Consider the following 25,615-nt stretch of genomic DNA (forward strand, 5'->3'; position numbering starts at 1 on the left):
GTTCGGAAAGGCCATTTTTTTTCCGCAAACGACAGGCCTCTGTGCTGTAAATATAAGAATTAGCCTCTTTATCTTTAGTGTAGAAGAATAATATGCAGTATGAGGTTTGGAATTGGCAGGTGCATGCGCATCACGTCGGAAAATACAATGATGTGTATGATGACATGACTGGATTAGGAATTGAGTGCTACATGAAGGTGAGTACTGAGCAGAACAAAACGAAATTCTACAGTTACTTGTAAGTTAACGGACAATGCATTGCTTGCACGTATGTTTTTATTAATCTCTACGTGTTATTATATTATGATTATGCAAATTCGAAACAAAGAGTCCCACCGTGATTGATTGGACAGTTCAAACATGCTCGCAGTACCTGCGGTAAAAACTCTCTCAACTAGCGTTTACTGGTATGCATGTTACAGTTGAAATGACGTCTTTCAATTAAAATGTGCAATGTAAATTCACCAAACCGTCATGATGGTTTTACTTGGCGTTTGGTATACGCCTTTTTTATTTGAAACCCAATTTTCTATTAGCCAGCATACTTCCTTATGCCCCAAATAATAGATTATTCGGGCGTTCCTTTATGTCATCTCCCGCAGTAAACAATATCAAAGTTTCCATAGTATTAGTCCATCACCATTTATGGCATCTGAGAGGTCACATTTACTAGCCTGCACGACAGGCAGCAGCGATGACGGAGCCGGCCCCAGCCGAATGGCAACTCCTCAGGCAAGTCAACACAGCCTGCTCCCAACCAACACCACTCAATCCGCGGGTGAATCAAGGGTACCTCCACCACGAGGTCCGGAAGAAGCCCAGCCCCCGCGGTCCGTTCCCCCAGTACCCAAGACCATGCTCAAGACAGTAGTCAACGCCTACATCATGTGGTTCCCCTTCGGATTGCTGGGCTTCCATCACTTCTACCTTAAGAACGCTTCTTTCGGCTTCAAATACCTGATTACTTTCGGCCTCTTCGGGTTCGGCTGGCTGGTCGATTTCTGGCGTATGCCCATGCTAGTGAACGCAGCCAATATGGAGGTATTATATCAAATTACCAAGTGACCTTTTTTTCAATGCTGGACAGTGGACGGTGCACTTCAAAGATCATGGTAGTCCTTTAAAAAGGTGGGAGAAAGGGGTCTAAATCAGATTTTGTTCCGGGCCCAGAGAAAGTTCAGGGTATATGAGTTGATATGAAAATGGAACACATGCCAAATCAAAACAAACAAAATGGTCTGACCTAGTGTTAATATATTTCAGGCCACTTTGAGTTTTGTTAATTCCACGAAAGGATTTAGGTTAGACTCGTATCATTTAGGTACCGATTAATGCTGACCAGGGGTAGCCGTCATTGTTGATCCAGTGTATCATAATCGGCCACTTTGTAACCTGTATGCGGAAATACTTTTGATTCGGTATATTTGGGTTTCACATTTTATATTTTTTTTATGTTTACTCGAAACGGGATTCCACAGTTACAGCTTGGTCTATTGTCCCAACATACTTCCAATCGGCAACGACCTACACCTAGCTAGCTTTAGTCATCACATTTGTATGGAGCACAGGCATAATAAACGCATAGACCGCCGGTCTTGCGCGCGTAACCGTCATTTTGAATGGGCAAACAGTGTGCGAAGCGATGGATGATAACCCGTTCAGCGAACATCACGCGCAACGCACTTATACTGCCTGTATTTGTTTGCATGTGCTCCCAAAATACGTTCACTTTTTTGCTCTTCAGTACAGCAATCTCTTTTTCTCAAATATTGCAACTGCATTGTTTCGAATCCCTAATCGAGAAATGGCTTTGTAGAATTTTATGGCTGGAATTCTTCAACTGTGCGCAAATTCCCTATACTGAGGAGTGAATTCGCCCATACTGAGTTTTGATTTTAGTCGGGCGCCGTGGAGATCACGAAAAGCCCTTGTAGTTTTTAATAGGATCTGGTGGTCTATGCGTTTATATGTCTGTGGTATGGAGCCCTAAGGGTGCACTGTCCCAATTCAAGAAAAAATTCTCCGCCAGCCTGAGGCGCCCAAAAGTACCCCCTCTTTTCGAAAAGAGCGGTCTGTTTGGGCCAAAAAATGGTGGAATTGTGTCAGTATGGCCCAGAATCATGTCTGTAGATTCAGGGGCACCCATCTGGGGGCAAAGCAGACGAAAATGTGATTGAAAATTTGTCAGAAGAGCCCCAGGAAGGTGAGGGATTTCATTTGAAAAATGGCCGCTGAGAAGACTTGGGAACATTTACTTTTAGGGGGTGAGTTTGTTTTTGGCGGATAATTAACAAATTCATTGGTTAACCTACCAAAAACTGAAAATCAAATGAAATCTGAAGGACCAAACAACACATTGTTTTTTGTTTGAGAGGCCTCAGGGACTTCAGTTGCCTGCCATAGGGCTCCAAACTTGGTTGATTTTACACTATTTTCAAGGGAGTTTGAATTGGTTCAGTGCACCCCTAAGGCCGCATCACACACAGCGCCCTCAGCGGTTAGGAACAATACAGAGTATTATCAATATTGGAAATGTGCGCTTCGGAGATTAACAGTAAAACGTATCTGCTTTATCATGTAGATGAGGGAAATAGATGTTTCCATCATTTCTCACAGTGTATATTTCATGAGCTTCCGGAATAGACTGCTTTCTTTGTAATTTTCTTTTTAGATCGAAGCGAAATGGATATGGGAACATGAGATCTGTGAAACCATGACCGGAGACGAGATACCTAGGTTCAAATACGAAAAACCGAAGCGTTTGTCTGACTGCTACCTCCTCGGATTCACCACTGGGTTCTTAGGTAAAAATAAAATTACAAAAGGATTTGTAAAAAAAAAAAAACCATCACCGCAGCCACCACCACGTTTCTATTTTGATGCTTTATCTAATATTTTCCTTGGGATGTAACTTTTCGGCCAAATAATAGGCGAAAGAAACAAATGTGCTTTAAATTGCCACAAAAATGTCTTCTTTTACGTGACAGCCTCGTTGTTCATGCTCTTTGAGTGGTTTTTATGTTTTACAATAAAGGGTTAACTATTTGAAGGATTTTTTGTTTCGTTTCGTTTCGTTTCGTTTGTTTTGTTTTGTTTTGTTTTGTTTTGTTTGTTTTGTTTTGTTTTGTTTTGTTTTGTTTTGTTTTGTTTTGTTTTGTTTTGTTTTGTTTTGTTTTGTTTTGTTTTGTTTTGTTTTGTTTTGTTTTGTTTTGTTTTGTTTTGTTTTGTTTTGTTTTGTTTTGTTTTGTTTTGTTTTGTTTTGTTTTGTTTTGTTTTGTGTTTTGTTTTGTGTTTTGTTTTGTTTGGTTTGGTTTGGTTTGGTTTGGTTTGGTTTGGTTTGTTTGTGCTAAAATCAAACCTCATCAGTCACAACGGCCAACTCCCGTAAAATAAAACACTGAAGTGCTCACGACTTTAGTGAAGGGAACAGGACCAATATTTTTACAAGTCTTATTAAACATGTTTGAGATTGGAAATATCCCTTTAGCTCCATTGAATCTGTGCCACTGTAAGCAGGGAAAATATTTGTAAAAGTCTTCAATATGGGAACGTCTAATCTTTTATTTCAGCTTTGACCTCAGTTTTGACCTTTAACCCTATATTGATTTGTGACGTGTATTCCCGTCGTAGGTTTCCATCATCACTATCTAGGCCGCCACGTTCTGGGTCTCGTGTACCTATGCACATTGGGGCTGCTCACAGTAGGCTTTGTGAGCGACTGGATCCGCATGCCTATTCACCTTAAGCGTTATAATGAGCGACGGGCGAAGGAGATTCAAGGAATCAAGGAACCGCAGATGTACTACCTCGATGACGCCTATATTCTGGCCGTCCCCGGTGGAATCCTTGGCTTCCACAACTTCTACTTGGGCCGGTATTTCTGGGGATTCGTCTACCTACTCACGCTGGGCTTGCTTGGGATGGGGTGGGTGATGGACCTCATCCGCATGCCTTTGCTAGTTCAGGAAGCAAATCTTCGGGCCAAGTCAGGCCGGTCGATGTTCGACGGTATTGAGCAAGGTACCAAGTACCGATCTACCGAGGACGAGGTACCGCGCATTGACCCATACTACTCAGACTACAACTCCACCCACTCCCATCCCTCGCTCTCGCATTCTGATACTCCAGCTCGCACGGTCACTGCTCCCCACAGGAATAGAATTCTACGACCTGCCTCTCAGAGGCCTGTCCCGAAGCCTCGGCACTTTAAGGAGTTCCGGTCATCTGATGAGTTTGAGCCTGCCACTTCATCGCAACCAGAGGACTTCGATCTGCCACCCCACTCACAAGGTCTATCGGAGCCACCTCCTCCCTACGTCTCTGTGGCCGATCCGGGCAGTGCCTTGCAAAATGATGAAACAAATATTTGAAGCAGCTGTCAAAAGGAAGAAAAAGTCACAGCGATGATTACCCAGTACTGTCATGGCTTCATCCACACCATGCTGATATTGAAGATCTTGTACTGAATGTCACAGTTTGCTTGCTCCAACATACACCAGTAATTTCTTCTATCGATCGCATTCAGATAGGCGTTGCTATAATTGCATCAAAAGACAATGCCTTTGTGATCAATGTAACAGTTAACTGAGAATGTAGGCAGTTTGCAGTGAAGGTTTGTATAACAACTCTTGGGCAATATCTTGGTGCATCAAGCGTGGAGCTTATGTTCAAGTACTTCCTCTGCAATGGCAATGCCATGGCTGAATGTTTGAAGGGATAATACAAACCTTCAAAATGCAGCTTTGTGTTTCAGTTAACCTTATTTTCAACTCTTGTTCACTATTTTAAAGAGTACTTTACTGCCTTTTTTATGCTTATGAGTTTTCTATAGTCATGAGCAAAACTGTGATGTCATCCCAGGAAGAAGCCTCAATGTTACATTGGTTTGTCTACAAAAAAGTCCTGCGTTTTTGTAGATTTTGCTGGACTAAGTTTGCTCTTCTTTGCTGTTCATTGTTGCTTAAGTGCAAAATAAGGAATCGTCCATCCCTTTTTCAAAAATGTTTTCAGTCAGTAAATTCTGAAAAACCCATGCATTAGATTACATCTTCCCGGGATTATATATCACAGCAACGACGTCATCAGTTGTCCAAGAAAGCATAGATACTTTTAAGTGTTTGAAACCGTGTATGTTACGTTCGTTTGTACACAATAATACACGTCGTGCATTGTAAAAAAAAAAACAAAATTAATTAATTAATTAAAAGGTGTGCTTTTTCGTGTATTTAACCAAATAGGAATGTAAAACACTTCTCATATGATATATAACCCCGTTTCATACAGGCGTTCTAGAGTCACACCAAACCAAATTAAAAGCAAATTTTGAATTAAGTACAGTAAAAGTTCGACGTCTAAAACAGCAGCGACAAGGCGTGCTATACCGGTCGGAACAGCACTAACGCGACTTAGTTTCATATGTCGCTCTTTTCATAGGCCGAACCCAATTCAAATGCATGTATTAAGTTCGTCTGTCTGCAAGAAAAATTTAATTGGGTCGACCCGCGTCGCTCTTTATTCTATTTGGGTCGGCGTGACTTTAGAACGCCTGTCTGACACCGTGTAAAAGTACAAACTTGCGGAAACAATGTTCTAAAAGAAAAATTTATTGCAGCTACACTTTAATATTGTATACCACGTGACCGAACACGAAGGAATTTTCTGCATCACTGTTATTTGAAACAGAGCGTATTTTGAAATTTCTAATGCACTTCCCGAAAATCTTTTTCAGCTCGAATAAAATTTTCCAGATCTAACATGTTTAGAGATTCGTATTTGTCGAACTTAAAACCCGCAGCTGTTTCATGTCGGTAGATGCATTCCAGTCTTGAGAACAAATACTTCTAGTAAAATCTCGTTTGAACCTTTTAAAACAGTTAGTTTTTAAAATTTCATTCGAATCTTGAAAATAAACATGGTAGGTTTGCAAAATTTCACTTGAATCTTGAAGACATGTTACGTCTGTAAAATTTCATTCGAGCCGAAAAAAGACGTTATGTTGGTAAGATTTTATTCGGTTTGGGGAAGTGCATTGTACATTTCAAAGTAACATTAGATTTAAAAATTGACACACGATTTAACAAAAAATTCATTCCGTTCTTTAAAAAACACGGTCCGATCTTTTTGACTCTAATTCTGCTTCATATTGTACGGCCACTTGTTGATTGGTCGAAAAGAAAGTTACCAGTGACGTAACTAAGGGGGGTGGGGCAGCTCCTCCCCCACCCATTCCCGCTCAAGGCCTGGGCCCTGTCTGCCCTCTATAAAAATATATAATATCTATATAAAAAATATGGTGTCAGCGTTTTAACTGTGACCGAACCCACTGGGTGTCCCTCCTAAATCAAGAAATCGAAGGCTTTCAAGTGCTCTCAAGAATCCTATAACAAAATTAATTCAGCATAAAGCCTTTGAAAAACGCGTTGGTAAAGACATTTGCTGAGGCAAATTGGGAATCACAGCTCGTCTAGTCTTTTGCTGAACGCCGTGCGCTCCTCGCGTGTAAGCTGAAACTTACTGCGGCACGGATCGCCTTAACCGCAAAGGTTAGCTTGGACGAAGTACGAAATGATTTGGGTAGCTACGACTGCATGTAAATAACACAAACATCTAAAGAAGTCGCCGACTAATTGCTCCATGCAGTTCCCATAACTATTAACTATCATTTCCTATCAATAACTATCAATCAAGTATGCGGTCATTCCAATACTGGAGATATCTGACGTGGGCGAGGCCTGAGGCAGGAAGTGTCACACCTGACGCCAACACTGGAATAATTTCAGTAATAGTCAGGTACACTGTGTGAATACATATAATTTAGTTTGTTTTATTGTTATTAAATGTCCAAAATATTAGGACAAATATAAAAAAGGTTGGGAGAACATCTCCTGGAATGTGTAAAGTTTCAACAAGGAAATCAATATAGGTGACGTAAAAGACAAAAGATGGATTAATATTTACACAACATGTAAGCACGTTTTTCATAATATATACAACCGTATTTTTCATAAAAATCACTTATGAAGTTTAAACATTGTAAAAGTAACCATCAATGCTTTAATTAAGTTGACAATTTCTGGATCTTGTGAATTTTAAGGAGGACTTACGATGGTGTAGACATTCAATATAATTTTACTCACCAAATCTCAAAAAATTAAAGGAATTTTTGTCGTCCAACTCTATCCGTGTATATAACAATCGCAAATGAACAGGTCACCTCTGTAATTTTATATACAGGACAAAAGGACTGATACAGAGTTTATTTCCAAAATGCGATAGGTGCCAATTTGGTATCTTTCAGAATCTCACCCTCTCTTAGTTGCCTGCCATCAGTTTCTGCAGCTTTTAGACAGCGCAACGTAACTTTAATGAGTCTGTACAGTAAAGAAGAAGTCTAAGGATAAATGGTACACTGTTAAGCTCTTCGATCTTTCATAATTGTGGAAAAATTGCATGTTTTTCGAATGGATATATCTAATTTTGGAATTAAACCCTTCTGTTGTTTCTTGTAAAAGACTGGCAATAACATACATGTATGTGTACTCATTATGCTAATGCAATTTATTTATGGGGGTTTGATGCAGGTGTATTCAAACTAACTGATCACAATTGAATTAACCGTATTGTTTTCATATACAAGGTATCAATAAATGCTTAATACGATAAAGTGTTGGTGCTCTCTTTTCCTTTGCATAAACTAACCAAAAAAAAGTGAGCAGGTGCAATGTCGGAAAATCCCGAAAGAAGCTTTGACACAAAGCTGATAACTTGAATGTGACAAAATGTGAATTTTAGGACACTTTTACCTGAATTATTACAATAAAACGTAAATTACAAGGCTGTTTTAATAAATGCATAAGTACATTTTATGCAGATTTACAAGAACTGAAACTGGGGAAACATTTATTGTTGTAAGTCATTTTCTTCAGCTGTCTTTTGGATTGATCTTTGCAATAATGACTACCTGTAGTTTTATTTGCCTAAGACAGGTTTTTGTATACACGAACAGAATTGAATTTTCTCAAGGGACAAGAGCTGACGAAGTGCCATAGCAAACTACCAGAAAACATGCCTTGGGTGTGACCTATTGATATTAAGGACAGAAAATGGGGTTGGTTTTGAATCAAGATCACTGTTCGTTTACTTTAACGATCAAAAACACTTTCAAGGATACTCACCCTCGAAAGTATTTTGTAAACGCCAAAGCAAATAGGCCTATAATACAAGTGTAGGGGGGGCAAAAACCTGCTCATTGGTATTATTAAGGGACCTACGTCTGAAGGTTGGAAGACCCCCCTAAAAAGTATCAATCACCTGTGTGCGCGGTTGACGAAAAAGGACATTAAGTAGCTTCACCAACGGCGACAACTACAGGTGGTAATCCATCTTATACAAACAAAAATCCCCCCCCAAAAAAAATCCTGGATCCGATCCTGTAATGTAGCCTTGAAATCGAACTTTGCTATACATAAGTCACGTTTTATTAGTCCCATCTGAATTATCTGGCTTATGAATCCAGTTGATGTTGTGAAGTAAAAAAAAGATGGCATGATGAGGCAGTTCATTTCGTCTATAAAGTAATTATTTTTAATGGAGTTATTTGTATGTTTATGCGAGTCCAACATTACAAAGTCCTTTGAGTGGTTTTTCTGTTAATGATTGGTTGAACCAATTAATCTTGAATCTTGCAGGCAAGCCAAACGTGAAGTTGTTGGTGGTGTTTGATTGCAGTCACGGTGTTAATGGTTCACCGCAATAACAAACATTATTATAAACAATTACAATAAATCTTATAAATCACTGACTTATAGAAAAGCGCTTGTCACCGGTTCTCATGTGCGGTTTGAGTTTTTCAAACACCAAATACATGAAACGTTATATATAGTAGTGAGTTCAGCGAAACGGAGCTTACTGAAAGTTATACCTTTAACTCGGCTAAAAGAGTCCTTTTCTATCAATATTTATTGACTTATTAATGCATTAAAATCAAAATTTTAAAGATATCTATCTTTTTATCTATACCATGTAGGGCCGTCATCGACGTTGTTCTTTTGTTTCCTATAAAAAAACATTTCGAACGATCCAAGGAGTCGAACACCGACATGCGATACGTGTTTTTGTTTTCCGTTTTTGAAAGGCTTGAGATAGGTACAGTTTTAAACGATTTTCCCGTTGAAAATCACAAATATGTGGAGACAATGCCAACGTGTGACACCATATCTTTCCAAATGCTGGAACAGTGGAAAAAACATGAATTTTTTTTAAAGAAAATGATGGCGTCATGATGTGAGAGGCGATTGTCGTGATTATGTCCGGGGTAAAAACGGGAAACTGGGAACACATCCAAGAGGATATAGTACGTTTGATTTTGTACACAAAATCAATCAGTAACGATGATTTTTCGGTTCAGGGTGTTTATCTTACTGTCATGCATCAAAAGCGCAGAATAACCTCACAAAATACTAGCATTTTCAAAGGAAGAGAAAACAATAGTCACGGCATGCATCATTAATTTTTCGTGCGTGGTGGCGACAAGATTAACCCTAACAGTACCGAATCCTCCAATTTCAATATGATTGTACATACATCCTAGGGGGGTTAGGGTTACCAGTCTAATGCTGGATGCAAATCATGCGTATCCCATTACCTGACTAATTAGTCTCGTACGCGGTATTGGCGTTTTCACTCATACTTTTATGCTTCGCGAAGCGGGATTTGAGCTACGTGTTTAAACCCTTTCTTACGGCTGGCTCTCCTGACGGTATATGGTGGCACAGGGCTGAGGGTCCCGGACTTTTGACTTTGAAAACTTTTGTGAGATGGTCCAGGAAAATGTTTTAACTTTTTATTATCAGAGATAACAAGATGATTCAAAAATTAAAGTATTGTTTATTTAGTAAGAATTCATTTATTATAACATACGATTTGGGGGAAAATTTTATGGTTGCAAGTCCCAAATAACAAGTCCCAGATAAATCTATGCAAAATGTTCACGTGAGATTTCTTTTATTGCGCAGCGGTGCATCAGCTGGAATGGAATTCCGACCTGATGCCGACGGGGACAGGAAATAAGCCAAGTGAGGAGCCAACACAAAATCAAGCTCCACTGGACCGCTGACAATACGTGCACCGAGACCTCGAAATTAATACATGAAACTGAAACACGTATAAAGAGTACTTTAATTTTGTTAACTACATAACCAGACCGAAACATTCCGAAGTTTGTGATCGATTAATGTTTTTGGGTTGTTGAAGATAGGAACGTGTTATCTAGTCGCGGGGGTCACTGGCTCCCATGCAGTTAGTATGTCGTTCTCGTTAATAGCAGCAAGAACCAGTGTAATATGCATTATGCATGCTTGGCCTACACCACGCGGGGTGCACGATGCAAGTTGCTTCACGTTTGGGGAAAAGCTCGCAGAATTTGCAAATTACCATTATGACGACTGTTTTATGTTTGAATCATACACTTTTTTGCCGGGGGAATTATGGCTTGAAAATCTGATGAAAGCTAGGGTCGTTTCATCCGGTGAGCATTTCTCCCATTTTATTCACGTTTATTCAGGATGAATATGGGCCCTGCTTAAACGTAACATAAGTGAATCGCACGTGTATTTCAAAAGTTTCACGCTCGCGCCCACGTCTTCCCCTGCACGTCATGCACGCGCAAATCTGTGACGAGCGTAAACGCATTGCCTATAGTCATAATTTAAATACCCCAAGTAATGGAATATTTAAACCACACAATACCAGGGGTAATAAAAGGTCGCAGAAGCCATGTTGGGAACCAACGTGGTGCGACAAGATCGTACCCGTGGGAACGAGGTTGGCACCGACGGAACACTGGTGCAGTGTGTAGATCATACAAGTCAAAAGGTCGATTTTTGTTTTCTTTTTTCGGTTTTCAATTGTTTACCTTGACCCACTCAACCACAATTTCCAAAAAATCGAAAAGTTTGAATTGCCAAACAATTACATTTAGATGATAGTTATAAAACGCAGCCCTTACAGGAATGATTTAAATATAGTTGTTTATGATTTTTGATTCTCTTTTGAGTGATACTACTGAAAATTGTTGATCACATTTCGAGAAACCTGAAAATTGTCTCCAAACAGAAAACATCCATTTTGTACTCATAAAACAAGAAAGGTCAAAATTAAGCCATACACAATGTCCGGATTTTTCTGCCCATCTGCTAAAAATGTGAAAAGTCTCAATTTCAGTTGCTTGAATTGCCTACTCTGTGATTTCAAATAATAGGCAACAGGAGGAAGGAAGCAATATATTTAATAGACTGAAGGATATTCCTGTATAATTTTCTTTTTTAAAGTCTTTCACTCCAATTTCACAATAATTTCACTCTTTTCGTCTCAACTTTGCTGCATTCAGTCTGGTATAGAGTGAAATCCTTTCTTAATTAGACTGGACTACCACAACATTGTATACGGGTGAATTCGCCTGCTATCCAGTTCATGAAACATTCATAGGTCATCAGCAGCACTTGCCGATGGTTTTGTCTTTTTCCTCCCCTTCTCTCTCTTCCTCTTCTCCCTTGATCTGCTCCTTGAGGAGCACCAGGCTTGGCGGGAAGGACAAAAAATCCTCCGACTTTCTCCGAGAGTCGTAGTCCTTGGTGACAAGCCCACAATTGGGGGCGCTCTTACTAAGAGAGATGAGCGCCAGGGATAAACGCAAGAAAGCTTCTTGTACTCCTAAAATAGTTAAAGAAAAACGTTAATGGCTTCCATAGTACGGGCGATTCACAATAGTGCGCCTCGAAGAGTTTGCAATGCGTTGGCCAATCACGATGCGCGAAATCTGTTGGTGCGCGTTTGGAAAGGGTCTACAGATTTCGCGCGTTGCGATTGACCAACGCCTTGCAAGTTCTTGGAGTCGCATTATTGTGAATCGCCCGTGGCCGTATTTACGCATGATGTGAAAAGATGCCGCTGCATGGGGTAAGTGACTGACAAATTCATTTTTTCAAACTGTTCAATCTGACCATCCTAGCGAGCTTGGATGACGCTGTACCATTCCATGATGCCAATTTATACATACCAGTGCAGATAGTAATTTTCAACATCTGGATTGATATTTCCACAGAAGGGGTAAATGACATTTGGTATCACAGGGAACTTCCAATATTCTGTAATGGCTACTGTTACTTTGAGAGGAGAACTGACGGGTTCATGTCAATTTAAGGGAGTATCAATATACTTTTGTTTACTACATTTCTCGGTATACGTTTCTTTAGTCGTGATAATCAAATAGTGAAGGCAGGGATCTCCGTCTGTACACACAATGTACGGGGTGAGTCGATCAGAGGGGAACACAGACATATAAACTTATAGACTACCATTTGGGGGAAAAAGTGGAAATTACTGGTCCCTTGGTGTAGGTCAGTTTGACTACTTCCTCCGCTTCACGTCGGGAGGTACTCAAGCTGACCTACACCTCAGGACCAGTAATTCCCACTAATTCCCCTCAAACCATGCTGTATTTGTATATTACAGTATACTTTCAAAATCACGATTTAACGTGCAAGACTGGTACTTGGTGGTCTATGCGTTTATTTGTTTGTGAGAGGGAAAGCGTTGGAAAGTGACAAAGTGCCCTATCTGGTTCTGCATTGTGTCAATTGCTTACCTTCGTTTGTAAGCGCGGATGTCTCAAAGAACAGCGCTCCAATGGACGCAGCATACATGAGGGCCTCGTCTGACTGCACTTTGCGCTGGTCCTTCAAATCGCATTTGTTCCCCAGGACGCAGAGAACTGGGAACAACAGCCAATTGATTAAAACATTACTCCTTTGGCGATAGTGTACGCTACAAAAAGGAAAATGTTGATGATATGGTGGTGTCGGAACCCTGAATTACTCAACGCACGACCACGTGTAAGCAAGCAAATAGCGGGGCGATAGTAGTGTCTACTTGCATTCTACTAAAGAAGCACGAAGAACAAGTGATCCGAAAGGGGCCAGTCTTGCAGGTCTGTTCAGATATCAACGCATTTTAAATGAGTACTTATGTTCTTTTTAATTGAAGTATAACTATCATGTAAGATTATTACTAGACACCCACAGTTTCCCACATCTGTTGATGAGACCACGGACAATTTACACAGGGATGTACAACTTCACATCTGGTTGAGTGTGTGTTACGAGCCCAAAGCATCAAAGGAGAAACACATTATCCTAATACTGTATTCCATAACACCCCCAGCTTTAACAGTGTAAGGCAGTGTCTTTGACTAAATAAAAGCGCCTTTCCACATAGTTAGTTTTTATGGAATAAAAGCCAAGCGTGAAAGTGAAACGCATGAACGCATCATGTACATAACTCACCCAAAACGTAGATGAAACAAGACGCCTTAATAAGGGGCCACCCGTAAAGTACGTACGCACGACAGGGGGGGTGCCATTGCATACCCATGAGTACAGGGGGAGGGGTGTTCAGGCCAGTGCGTACTGTACGCAAACAGAAAATTTTCCTTTATTGAATCTTTGTCATATTAATACACTTTTTCATACAACTAAACGCCAGAATCAGCTTTGGTGCGTCGAAATTCCAACACAGTATCGTCCACCCCACCATTTATCATCCCGTGCCAACGCCCATTATTAGTACACTACAACATTACTCATGACACATAGACCGGCAGCATCTTACACAATTGTGGAATGTGTATGCGTACAGGGCGGAGGGAGGTTGGAGCCACTGCGTACACCATCCGTGGGGGGGGGTCTGAAAAATCGGCCTTTCGCGCGAACGTACTTTATGGACAGCCCCTTCACGTATGTTTCAGAGGAAAATTATTAACTGCCCATGTCCCATTTTAGGGTCATTTGCATAAGTAATGAGGGCCATGGGAATTCGTACCAGGCAAACAGCTGCTTCATTTCATGACATTTACGTCTTATTTTCACTTTTTGGAAATAAAAATTCCTGCCCAAAATATTCTCATAGTAAGATAAGGCCTTTTTTTAACGTGTTTTGTGAAAATAAAATTTAGAAATAGTACCAGCAAAGTGGTCAAAACCAGTTTTTGTGTGTGTGCGAAAAGCTCTTTTCGTAAGCGATAGTTTACATTTTGATGTGATTTTTGAAGTCTCAAAATATAAAATTCGAATTTTTCCTGAAGTTTTCAGAAGTTGGCTGTGGTGGAGAAAGGAGTGAAGGTTTAGATTTGCTGACAGTTTTGCGCTAGATTTTTCTCTTCCCTGCCGGACGCGTTTGCATATATCGACCTAACTTAGTACCGATTCCGTTTATCCCGCATAATCTTGATACAGCCTTGCTACCGTAAGAATTTAGTGACTCGGCCGGAACGAAAGACGAACACAAATAAGTACAGTAAGTTAACATGAAGTTTATTATTGAAACCGAGGTCTATCTGTCACTGTGACATTGCCAGGAAATGTTGAAATTCACGGTATCTGCATAATTTCAATGTACAAGTACACGCACCTGGAGTGCAAAATTTTCCAGTTTGGGGTGGCAGAAATAATTATTATCCATGTAGATGCCGCTTAATGCTAGTATCGAATACTATATATCGAGTACTTTCATATAGCTGATAAGATAAGTCAAACACACACCAAAGCTGTCTTCGAATGTGCAACTAGGCCCTAAGTCCTCAAGAAAGAATGAACGAGCCACTTTTGAGAAAATGTATGCCATATTTTTATGGATAGTAGGTTATAAACAACGACAGTCAAGGCTAGTGGATTCAAAATGACGGCCCCAAGCACGCGTGTTTGAAGGATTATTCTGAAAATAAAACTTACTTATTTCGTCTCAGAACTTGGTAAGAAAGAACATCATAAACGTGATCTAAATTTCTGCATCTATTTCTTTTCTCTTTAAAAGTGATAAATAACGAAAGCTAGTTCGTCAAAAACAAATCGAGTAAATTGAAACTCATAAACAACGCGTGACACGTGGTCGCAGGTTTTCTCGAGAGAAGTTAAGAACAATGCGTAACGAGCATGGAGCCAAGATCGTACGTGTTTTTGCACTAGAGCCGCTCACACTTGCACATCCCTGTTTAAATGATTCGTGATATGAAACCAAGCTGTTGTGTGATTTCGTTGTTCCAGTTTCATGCGTTCTAAATAGCCAGTTATGTGTTCTCTTACCCATTGGACTCTCTGTTGCCGTCTTCAGCTCTGTAATAAATGGCAAATTATTAAAAGATATTTTCAAATAATCCAATAATATTTTTCAATTATCAAATATATTTTTAGGCTTTGCTTGTTGGAATTACATGTTAGAATATACTGACGATTCCTAGTTAATATGCCAAGCAAGATGCTATTTCAAGTTCATAATAAACCCAGATAAGGCTCTGTATGGGATTCTAGCCACGACGAGGCCTTGACCCCAGCCCGCCCATCAGGCGTAGCAAATTATACCGTACATTTTGTAATAACTTTCCAAATTCACCAATTTCAACGCTTTTTTAAATTTCATAATATTTTTGAGTCCGTAATTCAACATCTTAAACATTAGTAATTGAAATTTTCCTTGCCTTTCTTTGTCCTAAAACTAGGCTATATAGACTTTATTTCATCGTTTCCCCATGGGGACTTCCTGAAACCATTAAAACAGAATTCAAGTGAACTTTGTCCAGATCGAATGATTCCTTATTTTGAAGAGTCTGAAGCACGTGATTATTGTTAACTGAATGTAGGACAATATCGAATGGCTCTGACCTTCGACCCACGTCTTCACGTTCTCGAATGTGTTATACTGGGTGATGTCGTATACCAGGAAGGCTGCATTGGCTTTCCTGTAGTACATGGGCGCCATGGATCGGAACCTTTCTTGTCCCGCCGTGTCCCAAACCATTAGTTTCACTCGGTGGTTGTCGACTGTCCTGTTTTCAAGGTGAGAACAATGATGTATGGAATTCCATATCTGCCGTCGTGCGTCGCCCGTCGTGCGTCGTCCGTCGTGCGTCGTCCGTCGCCCGTCGCGCGTCGCCCGTCGCGCGTCGCCCGTCGCGCGTCGCGCGTCGCCCGTCGCGCGTCGCCCGTGGTTTTTTGTCACGATTGCGCAGTGGTATTTTAACTTTGACCCTTGATCGTTTCACATGTACATGTCCTTGTTCGATCGATCCACCATGCCTGACTCTCATTTTAGCAATAGAACTAGAAGATGTACATGTATTCGTTTTTGCAGTTGCGCCAAACTCCAATTGAAAGAAGAAATAATATCCTGACATCGGCTAAGTAACGTGTATATGAAATAACACCATTTTGGTTAAATAAATAAATCAACAAAATAGACTTTTGTTACGGTAGATTGTTTTTCTCGATAACTTAGTTACTCTAGACGTAACTTTACTCGTTAACAGCCAGACTTCAGGTCTTTAGCCTATGTGATATTTCTGTCTGTCCTTGCACGATATCCCACAGAACGGAATGTAAATAACAGATTATTTACAATGTTTGATTCCCAATAGTTTTCATAAGAGACGAACTGATTCAACATTATTTTGAGGGCGGGTATACCTATGATGAAATCTGCTGTATACTCCAAATTAGACATGACTTTATTTGCAGGTTGGCTCACAGAAGTCTTTTAAACAGTAAAGTTACTTGTTAGCCCCATAAATAATGCTGATGTGCTGGACAACCTGTTCTCAGTGGTCTATCCACATGGCATACACACCCACAAAAACCAACACGTCATATTTTCTGAAACTTAAACCAAGTGGTAATTGCCCCTTAGCAATACATTTAATAAACAGTTTGTTATCCACAGCACGTCTAGTATTTCTGGATTTCAAGGGGAAATTGAGAGGACAAGATAGAATATTTGTATCGGTTGGCAGATTTCTTCCTGGAATTTGATGGAAACAAGTCGGCACATTTTTACAGTATGCAAATTAGAATAACACTGTGGATAAGTTGGCCGGAACATTTTTGCGGAAAATATTTTTCCCCAAAAAACACTTGGTTGAATTCTCAGAGAGGTGATATTTTCTTGTCAAGGGGCAGGGGTAGTCTAGCATTATTGGAATTAATTATGTGACTAGTATATGCTTTGCAGGTGGGATTTGTACTTGCCTTATTCGGAAAAGGTCTTTAGAAGTGAATGGAATCATCACATTGTCATTTGTTAAACAACGGCTTTTGTATGTCCTATGCAATCCATTTGATGGGCGACGCACGACGGGCGACGCACGACGAGCGACGCACGACGGGCGACGGACGACGGGCGACGCACGACGGGCGACGCATGACGGTAAATGGCATGTTTGGAATTGGTAAATGGCAGAATTGGGACACAACAAAAAGCAAAATGCGACGGACGACGGGCGACGGGCGACGGCAGATATGGAATTCCATAATGATGTACTGCAGTACAAGTTATATTTCAAGACTATCCCTAGTTTCTTTCTCCAAAATGAAGAATATTTAATTTATTATCAGTTTTTGTCGATGAGAGATTTAGGAGAAGACTGAATAGGCTGAACCTCCCCATTTAAGTAAGCAATTTGGTGATCTTTAAAACAAGTCTTTAAAGCCTTTGATTCAATGCTGAAGAGAGCGTTTTACACTCTAAAGAATATGAGCTAACATTGGGAGAAACTCACTCCTTGTGACAGTAAGAAAGGAAAATAGAAGCGGAGGTTGTGTTTTACCGTCTATGTCATTCCTCCAAAACGTTGTTCAGAAGTGTACTCCCAAAAGAGTAATGTTTTCCTTAACCCATGATGTTAAGTACATGTATTTCTTTTACAAGAACTACTAAAGCACTAACACATTTAAGCACCACTTGTGCTGCCGTTTTACTCAAGTGTTAGGCAAAGTATTTGCAAGCCTCAATGGATAGTCATTTTGAAATAAGCCATTGTCACTTTAAAGTAACATTATATAGTTTTTACATATATTAAGAATTAGTTTTAATAACTGAGCAGTTTTCAGTTTTGCAAATTCTTTGATCATAATAAATCATATAGGCTTCATGTACCCTCACTGTTTCTGATACATTCTTCGGTCTTATTCAGCCCCACTACCTGTTAACATCTAGGAACCGTTGTAATGTTGACTTTGTACTATTCACATAGACCTTTCCACTAATAAATGGCACGTGGAGGCAAAAAGCTTGAGCGGCCCACTAAAAACATACAGAGGCACAAGATTCATCGTCATTCTCTCAGCTTCTGCACTTTTTCCACTTTCGTCTCTCTAAAATTATTATAGCTATTACTTCCTGGATCAAAAAGGTTTTACACTGGACTAAATGAAACTGGAAAAAAAAAACAGTCTTTGGTCCTCCCCGAGCGCGCGAGGTCAAAAGAAATTAACAGGGCTCCTTTCCGACCAAGTCCAGTTCAATAGATATGTACATGTACTTCAGGGTACTATGCATCAGTAGTACTACGCTGAATCGCAGTCAGAAGGCAGGTTGAATTGCGGGCTAGCTTCAGACGGGTTAGGTTTGTTTCGCCACGTACGTCGTTGACCGAGAATGGTGGATGGTACCCTAACGTATCGCATATTTTGTTTTATAGCTCACACAGAACAAGAACCCTACTGATTTCTTTCGCCCTCGTGCGCTTCAAAAGAACGAAATTGTTCAAGTTTTATTTTGCTCTCTAAAAATTCCTCTCTCACCGAAAGTAACCGCGGTAATAATTAAAGAGGGTTTTCTGAAGACGAACGTGAAAAAGTGCAGAAGCTGAGAGCAAATAACAGTAACGCTTTGTGCCCCTGTGCATTTTCAATGGGCCGCTCAAGGTTTTGGACTCCACATGCCATTAATGCGCATGCACACATAAATTAGAATTAATCAGTGGATTTCTCTATTGATTTAGCTAAAATACATTCAGTCATGTTCGCGGCAATGCACGGTGCATGCACGAACAAAGTCCTCATTATGTGTTTGCACTTACATACTACGGCCTAAGCCATAGCTGCGCCGAAATTGATATCTTAAAATTCGGCACGGCGCTGCGTTTAGAGCTAGTTCGCCTCGGCAAATTGCACTCGGCACCGCAAGCCCCTAATCTTGACAAGGTTTACCGCACTATCGGTGTGTTGAGCTGTAGTGGCACGACACCTCTCTATTCGGCGTTTAGAGCAATTGCCGTGCTATAGAGCCTGAAAGTTAAAAGGTAACGCAGCGAGCTTCCAGAACCCTCGCACAACCCGCCTACAAGGATTTTCCATGGGAATGTCCTGTTACGCTCTATATTTTTTGGAAAAATGGTTTCTAACTGAAGCCGCCCCAAATGAATTCTCATGTAGGAATTTTATCGTCGTGTTCTTCAAGTAAATGTTGTTGAAAATTCACCTGGAGATAGTATTCCTACAGTCGATGGGTTTTAGCTTTAGTTGGGCTGACCTGACGTGTTTCTTGTCATCAAGAATAACTTTGTTTCTTTACATTCGTGTCAAATTACACCAAGTTGCACAACAAAACGTAGATTTCCGGAATTCGAAGTTAGATTTTTGGTTACGATATTTCTCTGTCAGGACAGGCAATTCTGCAGTTTGGTAAACATTTTACAAAGTTTTTTCAGAGGTGATTCTGACAAGAACGAAAAATAATTGCTAACATTTGTGCACGTTATTTGTTTTATCTAAGGGTTCCGGAAGCGCGCCATCAGCTTGAGGGTTGAACTCTCAGCTCAAGCTCTAATGCCCTGTAGTCTGGTTCCCTGCCCAAAGATTCCTTGGTGACTATTGATAGAAAAAATCTTAGATCAGACATCACCCACGGATATAAATAGATATGACGCAAGGGTCAGGGGTCACAGGTTGACAGCCCGGGTGTTTTCGATTTACAGTGGTGCACTCCGTAGGCCTATGTGTGGGCATTTACCAGTCGTCGCCAGGTCCTGATTCTTCCTAGATTCTCCTCTAGGGAGATTACCGAGGAGTTTCCGTTCAACAGCTAGCCTACCTACCCGGCCGGGAATAACCGAACATCAACGGTACCATCCGAACATGCCAAATGAAGACGGGACGACTTCGGAATAATGATTTCAGCAGTTTCCGGAAAACTTGAGGAATTCCTTCAGTCTTGGTCACGTGGACATTGGGTGATACCGGGCCCTTGATTCGCAAAGTAGTCAGAATCATCCAGTCTGGTATCCAGACTATAATGCCCTGCTATATTTCCACACTCATTCTACTTAATTTTAAATTCGCCGCAGCAGTAGCACGGCGTATAGCCTATGGGCCCACAGCTGGACCAAGAGAGGATGCAACGCTCCTAGCAACAGAGGCTCCTTTGGTATCTGTATGGTAGTAACTGAGCATCGCTGGTTCACGAACGACTATGAAACGTAAGCGTTGCAGTCGCATCACTACCAACAAAACTCGGAACACTCCCGACCAACAGGACTCTTTTCAACTCTTTTCACGAGGGGGTGTTTCTGCTCGGGGCGGATAGGCCGTATACCTCTTGCGTTAATGTTTGCTCATCTCAGAGTACAACGCGTTAATTAGTTTTATGACTGGGGGTTAGGAACTACGCATTTTTGAGTATTAAAAGGTTTACGTTATGGATGCGTACGAGACATAATTCTGTTAATACACAAGCCATGTGTCAAACGTTTTAGTGTTTAACACAGTATTTAAAAATTTATTACCAATTTTATTACCAAGAGCTTTAAACAACAACAATTGACATTTTAATTGACAACTCTAGGGGTGACGCACTCTAGACATCCTAGCCCCCCTACAGTGGCGCTTGGCCCATTAACCCATTCCCCTTTCATGTGTCTACCCACATTCAGTATTTCTAATAAAGCAAAAAACAGTTCTACTTCTGCTTAGGCCCCTACATGTCTTTCAAAATAGGGCCGGTAAGTCGGATTTTTGGGTCGATATATTTGTCAGTGTGTGCCGACTGATATTGATTCATTATTGCGAATTTCAGCTTGGATTGTATCCATTTACACTACGAAAGATATAAAATTGCCCCAGGGGTTGATGAAAACTTGTCTTGACGATTGTTACAAACTACGTTTACCGTCGATAACACCCAAGCATAATGGAGAATTCAGGTAATGCTCACCACTACGCAAGCTACTCTCTGAAGAGTGAAAATGTTACTCTTAAATAGAGTGAGCCCTTCATAAATCCATTCCAAGAGAGTGAACACTACCCTTACAAGAGTGAAAATTACTCTAAAATAGGAGCCACCTAATGGACAACTCTTTTTCGAGTTGTTCTTTATTAGGACAACTCTATTTTTTCGAGCTCTGCGTCTTGACGTGTCCTTTTTGTTTCCTTTTTTTCCTTATAAGGGACAACTCTTTTCCGAGTTGTCCTTTACGTGGGTCCTTTGAGGAGCAGAAAGTTCACCCTGTTGGAGTGACTTTTACCCTTTTTAGAGTAGGTTTCGTTCTTTTTGAGTGGATTTATGAGGGACTCAGTTTTTTGAGAGTGAGTGCACGGTGCACTGGTGAGGCGGGCAGTGAACCTCGTGTTGCAGCAAGAAATTTTGTGGCAAACACCATAGCTTAAATGGAGGTATCCCTGCATGGTACAACCTCAAAATGAATCCATGCATACAGAAAATACACACTCAAAAGCGATTAAGATTGGTGAATCAAATTGTAGAAATCCTCTATTGACACGTTTCGACCTGCGACTACAGAGCAGCGAACGTGTAGTGTAAGATGGCTGACTGGTTTGCAGGATCTGACAGAGACTGAGAGGTGGGATCCTGTACAAAACTGTTTCATTATTTTTACGTACGTGTTTTCATCACTGCGACAGCGAAGGAAACTCATATAAAAGAGCGGAAGCGTCTTCTCGAAAAGGAAAAATTAATGTAAATAGACAAACAATTAAGAATGCTGAGATTGTTAACAGGTATTTGTGAAGACAGGAAAGACAACTTCTTTTTTCAAACTTGCCGATAAAAGTTTAATGTCACGCCGCACGAATAGGATTGGTTGGGAAACCGGAAGCAGAACTTTTTTTGCCTAGAAAATGCAGATTTGACACAAAATGTTGTCTATTCCAGGAGTGCTTCCGATCCTATTCGGAGAATACTATTCTTGTCCTTGTGATCGACACTACAGAATTATTTTCCCACCAACGGTCTCCATACCGATTTATATTTAGAACCCAACGTATCACTGTTTCTTGTACTCACATTTTGAAAGTGAAGAACGATGCACCTACAGTTGGACTGACGTTTTTGCTAAAGATTTTTCCAACGTACCTCACTACGAGGCTCGTTTTCCCTACACCTGTGTGAGAACAATAAAATGACTTTATTATTGCCTTTGAAATTTCGACAAGTGCTCTTCGAGTTTTCAAAACTAGAAGCAATCTGGAAGACAGACAAAGGTCCCTACATGAATAAAAAAGGTGTCCATTTTGACTCTCGGTTCGGCATGGTTTGATTTGGCTAAAGTCTGTTTGATTCATGTTTTCCTAAGGGTTTTGCCCCCCCCCCAAAAAAAAACACAGACCGGCCACTTTCCCGTGTTGCTTTGAATAGGTTTGTTCGGTCAGTAAATACAATGTGCCTATAACGTTCCAGAAAGTATGCATGCGCATTATCAGTACATACCGCCATGCAAAACAGTCGGCCTCGACTCATTTGCTTCATGCACAACGCTATAGAGGTTTTTCAGTCACGTGATTTCTGACAGTCAACGTTCAATATACACAGATAATTCGAAAATGCACACGCCACTGCAGACTGGAACGCTTCTTGAACTGCCTTTGCCGGTCAAGTGATGCCACGTGAAAAACCTCTATACAACAATTTTCTTATAACAATGTTGCTCACGATGATAGGCCTATATCCTGAGACAAACATTCAATTTGTTTGCTTTTTCACACGCAGAAGCAAGCGCCACATGACACAAAAATACTGGCACATGTTTGTAGCAGTGTGCTCTGACATGCTTTGAATGAGTGCGTTTGTGGGCGAAAATGAATTTGATGGGAAAAACCACACGCAAACAATATCTTTTGCAAGCGGTAAGAAACAAACTGGGAATTTTTCATTTTTAAGCCTTGATAAAGCTTTACTTCTCTGATTTGGATTGAGTTTGACAAGCTCTGCAAAATTATAAATTGGCAGCAAAGACTAAACAGACAATTTAAAGGTGCCCTGTGTCATGAACTGATTGTAGGTGAACTGATGGATAAGCACTGGGGCGATACCTTTGAAGTGGAAAACTAGGGTGCATAGGCCTAATATGTGTCAATGTAGCTATTTTTGTTTGTCCTATTATATGCTTATCACTAATATCTTTCCTAAAATAGAACTGTCCGGCAACAAATATGATACAGGTGTAAAAGTTCGATATGTGGCATCTTAATAGCTATATTTAGACTTCTATCTTTTAAACTCTAAATAGATGTCACGAGTTTAGGAGTCATTATTCATCGTATTTTATGTCATGCCGTTACAACATAACACAGTTTTTGAAAAGATTCTTTCACGATTGGTTTGTCAAAATGTGACGAACAAGAGATAACAATAATTTTTATGTAGTTATGACATGTTGCACTGAAAGTTTGCGTTGATTTACTTTTGCCGATAGTCACCTTAAAAGGAACACGGTATGATATTTCTGTCAGCATTTTTAGCAGAGTTTCAAAATGCTCCAACAGATGTTTCTCAGCAGGATACGAAAAAACCCAAACTTTGAGCACAGTGTTGACTAAGTGCGATGAATGACTATTAGGTGAACTTTGGCATCGATGTTCCTTTGCGGGTTTATTTATTCGACGTGACATGTATGACATAAGTCTGAATAGGCCTAATATGAGATGTTTCTATACTATTTTTCTCAGTAAAATTTACCCAGAGCCAAACCTTTGGTATAATGGTTTTATTTGAGATATAATCTGCACCAGAGAAAGTTCGTATTTTGGAAAGTGATGTTTATTACCTTAAAAATATGCGTTGTTGCATTGAATTAAACACTGGTCGGTGTTTAATTAACACTAAGTTGTAGTGGAGTAATGGTGTCAAAGGGTGGTTTTCAGGTTAAGTTATCAAGGTGGCAGAGAGAAAATTTAGTTTTACTTTATTTTTTAAATTCCAAACAAGAAACCATATTTTTCTTATAGCAAAAGAGACCATGATACATATATGTCCCAACTCTGAACATCCCGTTACATCACCAAATAAATATCGAAAATGGTTGCTTTGTAGAGCCAGAAAGAGGCCCCTTCGTTCATTATGACATGTTCCAAATGACTCAAATTGATGCTTGCAACTCTGGTGGTGCAAGAGTCAACAAAGACCAAACTGATACAACCTTTGACCGACTAACCAATGGAACAATAATCGCTTAACATAGAAACGCAACACTTTATCAATCCAAAAATCAGTTTACCAGTAATCCCATGTTTGCAAAATGTTTGTCGGTTGATCACCTCGGAATCATTTTGGAAATAAAATGGGACAAAATATGTAGAAGCTTACTGAAGGAAAATGCACAGATTTGTCAACCAATTTTACAAGTACTTAAGTGAGTAGCCTCAATAAAATATTAATTTCGTAAGGTGACAACTAAAGAATCTATTCCATGCTGCCTAAACATACGAAGGATTTCACTGGTCTTTTTCACAGGATACAGCGCAGCCTTTTGTGTGGCCACCATGCTGTTAACGGCTGGTTGATTTTTCCCGTAGCCCGTAGTATCTCCAGAACGACTCGTGGTTGAGAAATGGTTGTCTCTCATACTTGCCCATAGTTGGTTAGAATGAAGTACTGCACGGTCGATATCAAACGGCAATAATTAAACTTCAGGCCAGAAAATTAAGATCTAACTCAGGCCGAACTGTAGAAAATACGTAATAAATCTTTCTGTACAATGCATCAGCTCTGCAGCCATTTTGTTTCAGTCATTAGGGCCTAGGGCCACCTTACCTTCTTTGCCAAGGATGACAACCTTGGCTTCCAGTGCCTTCATGCGGGGATTTAGGGCTGCAGCCATTATGCCAACACACTGAAGCAGACGACAGCAACTAATTTGAGTCCTTCAAACCAAGACCAGTAAACAAATCTCCCCAGTCACTTGGGAGAAACTGGGTTTTGCACTGAGTCAGTTTACCACGGCTGGTTTGGTAATCTCCGTGAAAAGAACCAAGTAGGTATAACCTCCGGTGCTCCCTTGAAAGTTAAATATTTAAAAGCCCATCAGGATTCCATTTGTTTCAAAAAGTACATTGGATAACTCACATGCACACGAAGTTTCTGACCCAAATATTGAGTGGGTGGCAGTAGACAACCAGCCATTTACCAACAATGCGTAGACATCACCGCTATCAAAATGCAACCCAACCAGTCTTTGCCGTTGGCCAGGTACAAAGGTCATTACCAACACCAGGCTTTACGTGAGCTGTCACAGATAGGTATACATAATTGTAAATATTTCAACAAAACCTTCGAGACATCCCAAAAATTACAACAGAACTTTGGCGATTTTTGAGAGCGAAAATCACACAGTCACATGAATTTGTGCATTACTGCAACTGAAGTGTTTATCATGAACATGGGATAGTGAAACACCCCAAAAACAAATCATCCTGGACAAGAAATCTGCTGAAGCTTTAAATGGTTGGGATTTTATTTTGTAACATTTTTATTTATGGACCATAGTCTACATTGGCGCATG

General features: G+C 40.3%; 2 protein-coding genes across 4 annotated transcripts; one reads left to right on the forward strand and one right to left on the reverse strand.

The window, feature by feature from the left end:
• LOC110986606 (uncharacterized) lies at positions 1–7,663 on the forward strand. Of its 3 annotated transcripts, none has more exons than XM_022248603.2 (4): positions 1–197; positions 686–1,041; positions 2,672–2,804; positions 3,631–7,663. In XM_022248603.2, exons 2-4 carry the CDS (start codon positions 718–720, stop codon positions 4,368–4,370), a joined length of 1,197 nt encoding a protein of 398 aa, XP_022104295.1. In that variant the 5' UTR covers positions 1–197; positions 686–717; the 3' UTR covers positions 4,371–7,663. The 3 variants fall into 3 exon arrangements, with proteins under 3 accessions (XP_022104295.1, XP_086996565.1, XP_022104294.1); XM_087140439.1 differs by having other exon boundaries at positions 2–197; positions 674–1,041; XM_022248602.2 differs by having other exon boundaries at positions 3–197; positions 603–1,041.
• On the reverse strand, positions 6,793–25,271 carry LOC110986607 (ras-related protein Rab-22A-like). Its single transcript, XM_022248604.2, has 6 exons — positions 24,868–25,271; positions 22,123–22,219; positions 15,711–15,874; positions 15,135–15,164; positions 12,644–12,769; positions 6,793–11,709 (listed from the first exon to the last, which is right to left on the reverse strand). The coding sequence occupies exons 1-6, from the start codon at positions 24,932–24,934 to the stop codon at positions 11,489–11,491; spliced, it is 705 nt and encodes a 234-aa protein (XP_022104296.1). The 5' UTR covers positions 24,935–25,271; the 3' UTR covers positions 6,793–11,488.
• Between the last annotated feature and the right edge of the window lie 344 nt (positions 25,272–25,615).

The sequence above is a fragment of the Acanthaster planci genome, linkage group LG08 (assembly GCF_054643075.1).
Source record: "Acanthaster planci isolate LZ-2023a linkage group LG08, COTS_SCS, whole genome shotgun sequence".
Taxonomy (NCBI): Eukaryota; Metazoa; Echinodermata; class Asteroidea; order Valvatida; family Acanthasteridae; genus Acanthaster; species Acanthaster planci.

What these genes read in the sequence shown, in the direction of transcription:
- LOC110986606 (XM_022248602.2), top strand. Translation starts at nt 646, where the DNA reads ATGGCATCTGAGAGGTCACATTTACTAGCCTGCACGACAGGCAGCAGC. An exon ending in TGAACGCAGCCAATATGGAG is followed by an intron (nt 1,042 to 2,671) that starts GTATTATATCAA and finishes TTTTCTTTTTAG; the next exon opens with ATCGAAGCGAAATGGATATG. An exon ending in ATTCACCACTGGGTTCTTAG is followed by an intron (nt 2,805 to 3,630) that starts GTAAAAATAAAA and finishes TTCCCGTCGTAG; the next exon opens with GTTTCCATCATCACTATCTA.
- LOC110986607 (XM_022248604.2), bottom strand. Translation starts at nt 24,934, where the DNA reads ATGGCTGCAGCCCTAAATCCCCGCATGAAGGCACTGGAAGCCAAGGTT. An exon ending in TGTCATCCTTGGCAAAGAAG is followed by an intron (nt 22,220 to 24,867) that starts GTAAGGTGGCCC and finishes GTTCTCACACAG; the next exon opens with GTGTAGGGAAAACGAGCCTC. An exon ending in GGCAACAGAGAGTCCAATGG is followed by an intron (nt 12,770 to 15,134) that starts GTAAGAGAACAC and finishes TGTTGTTCCCAG; the next exon opens with TTCTCTGCGTCCTGGGGAAC.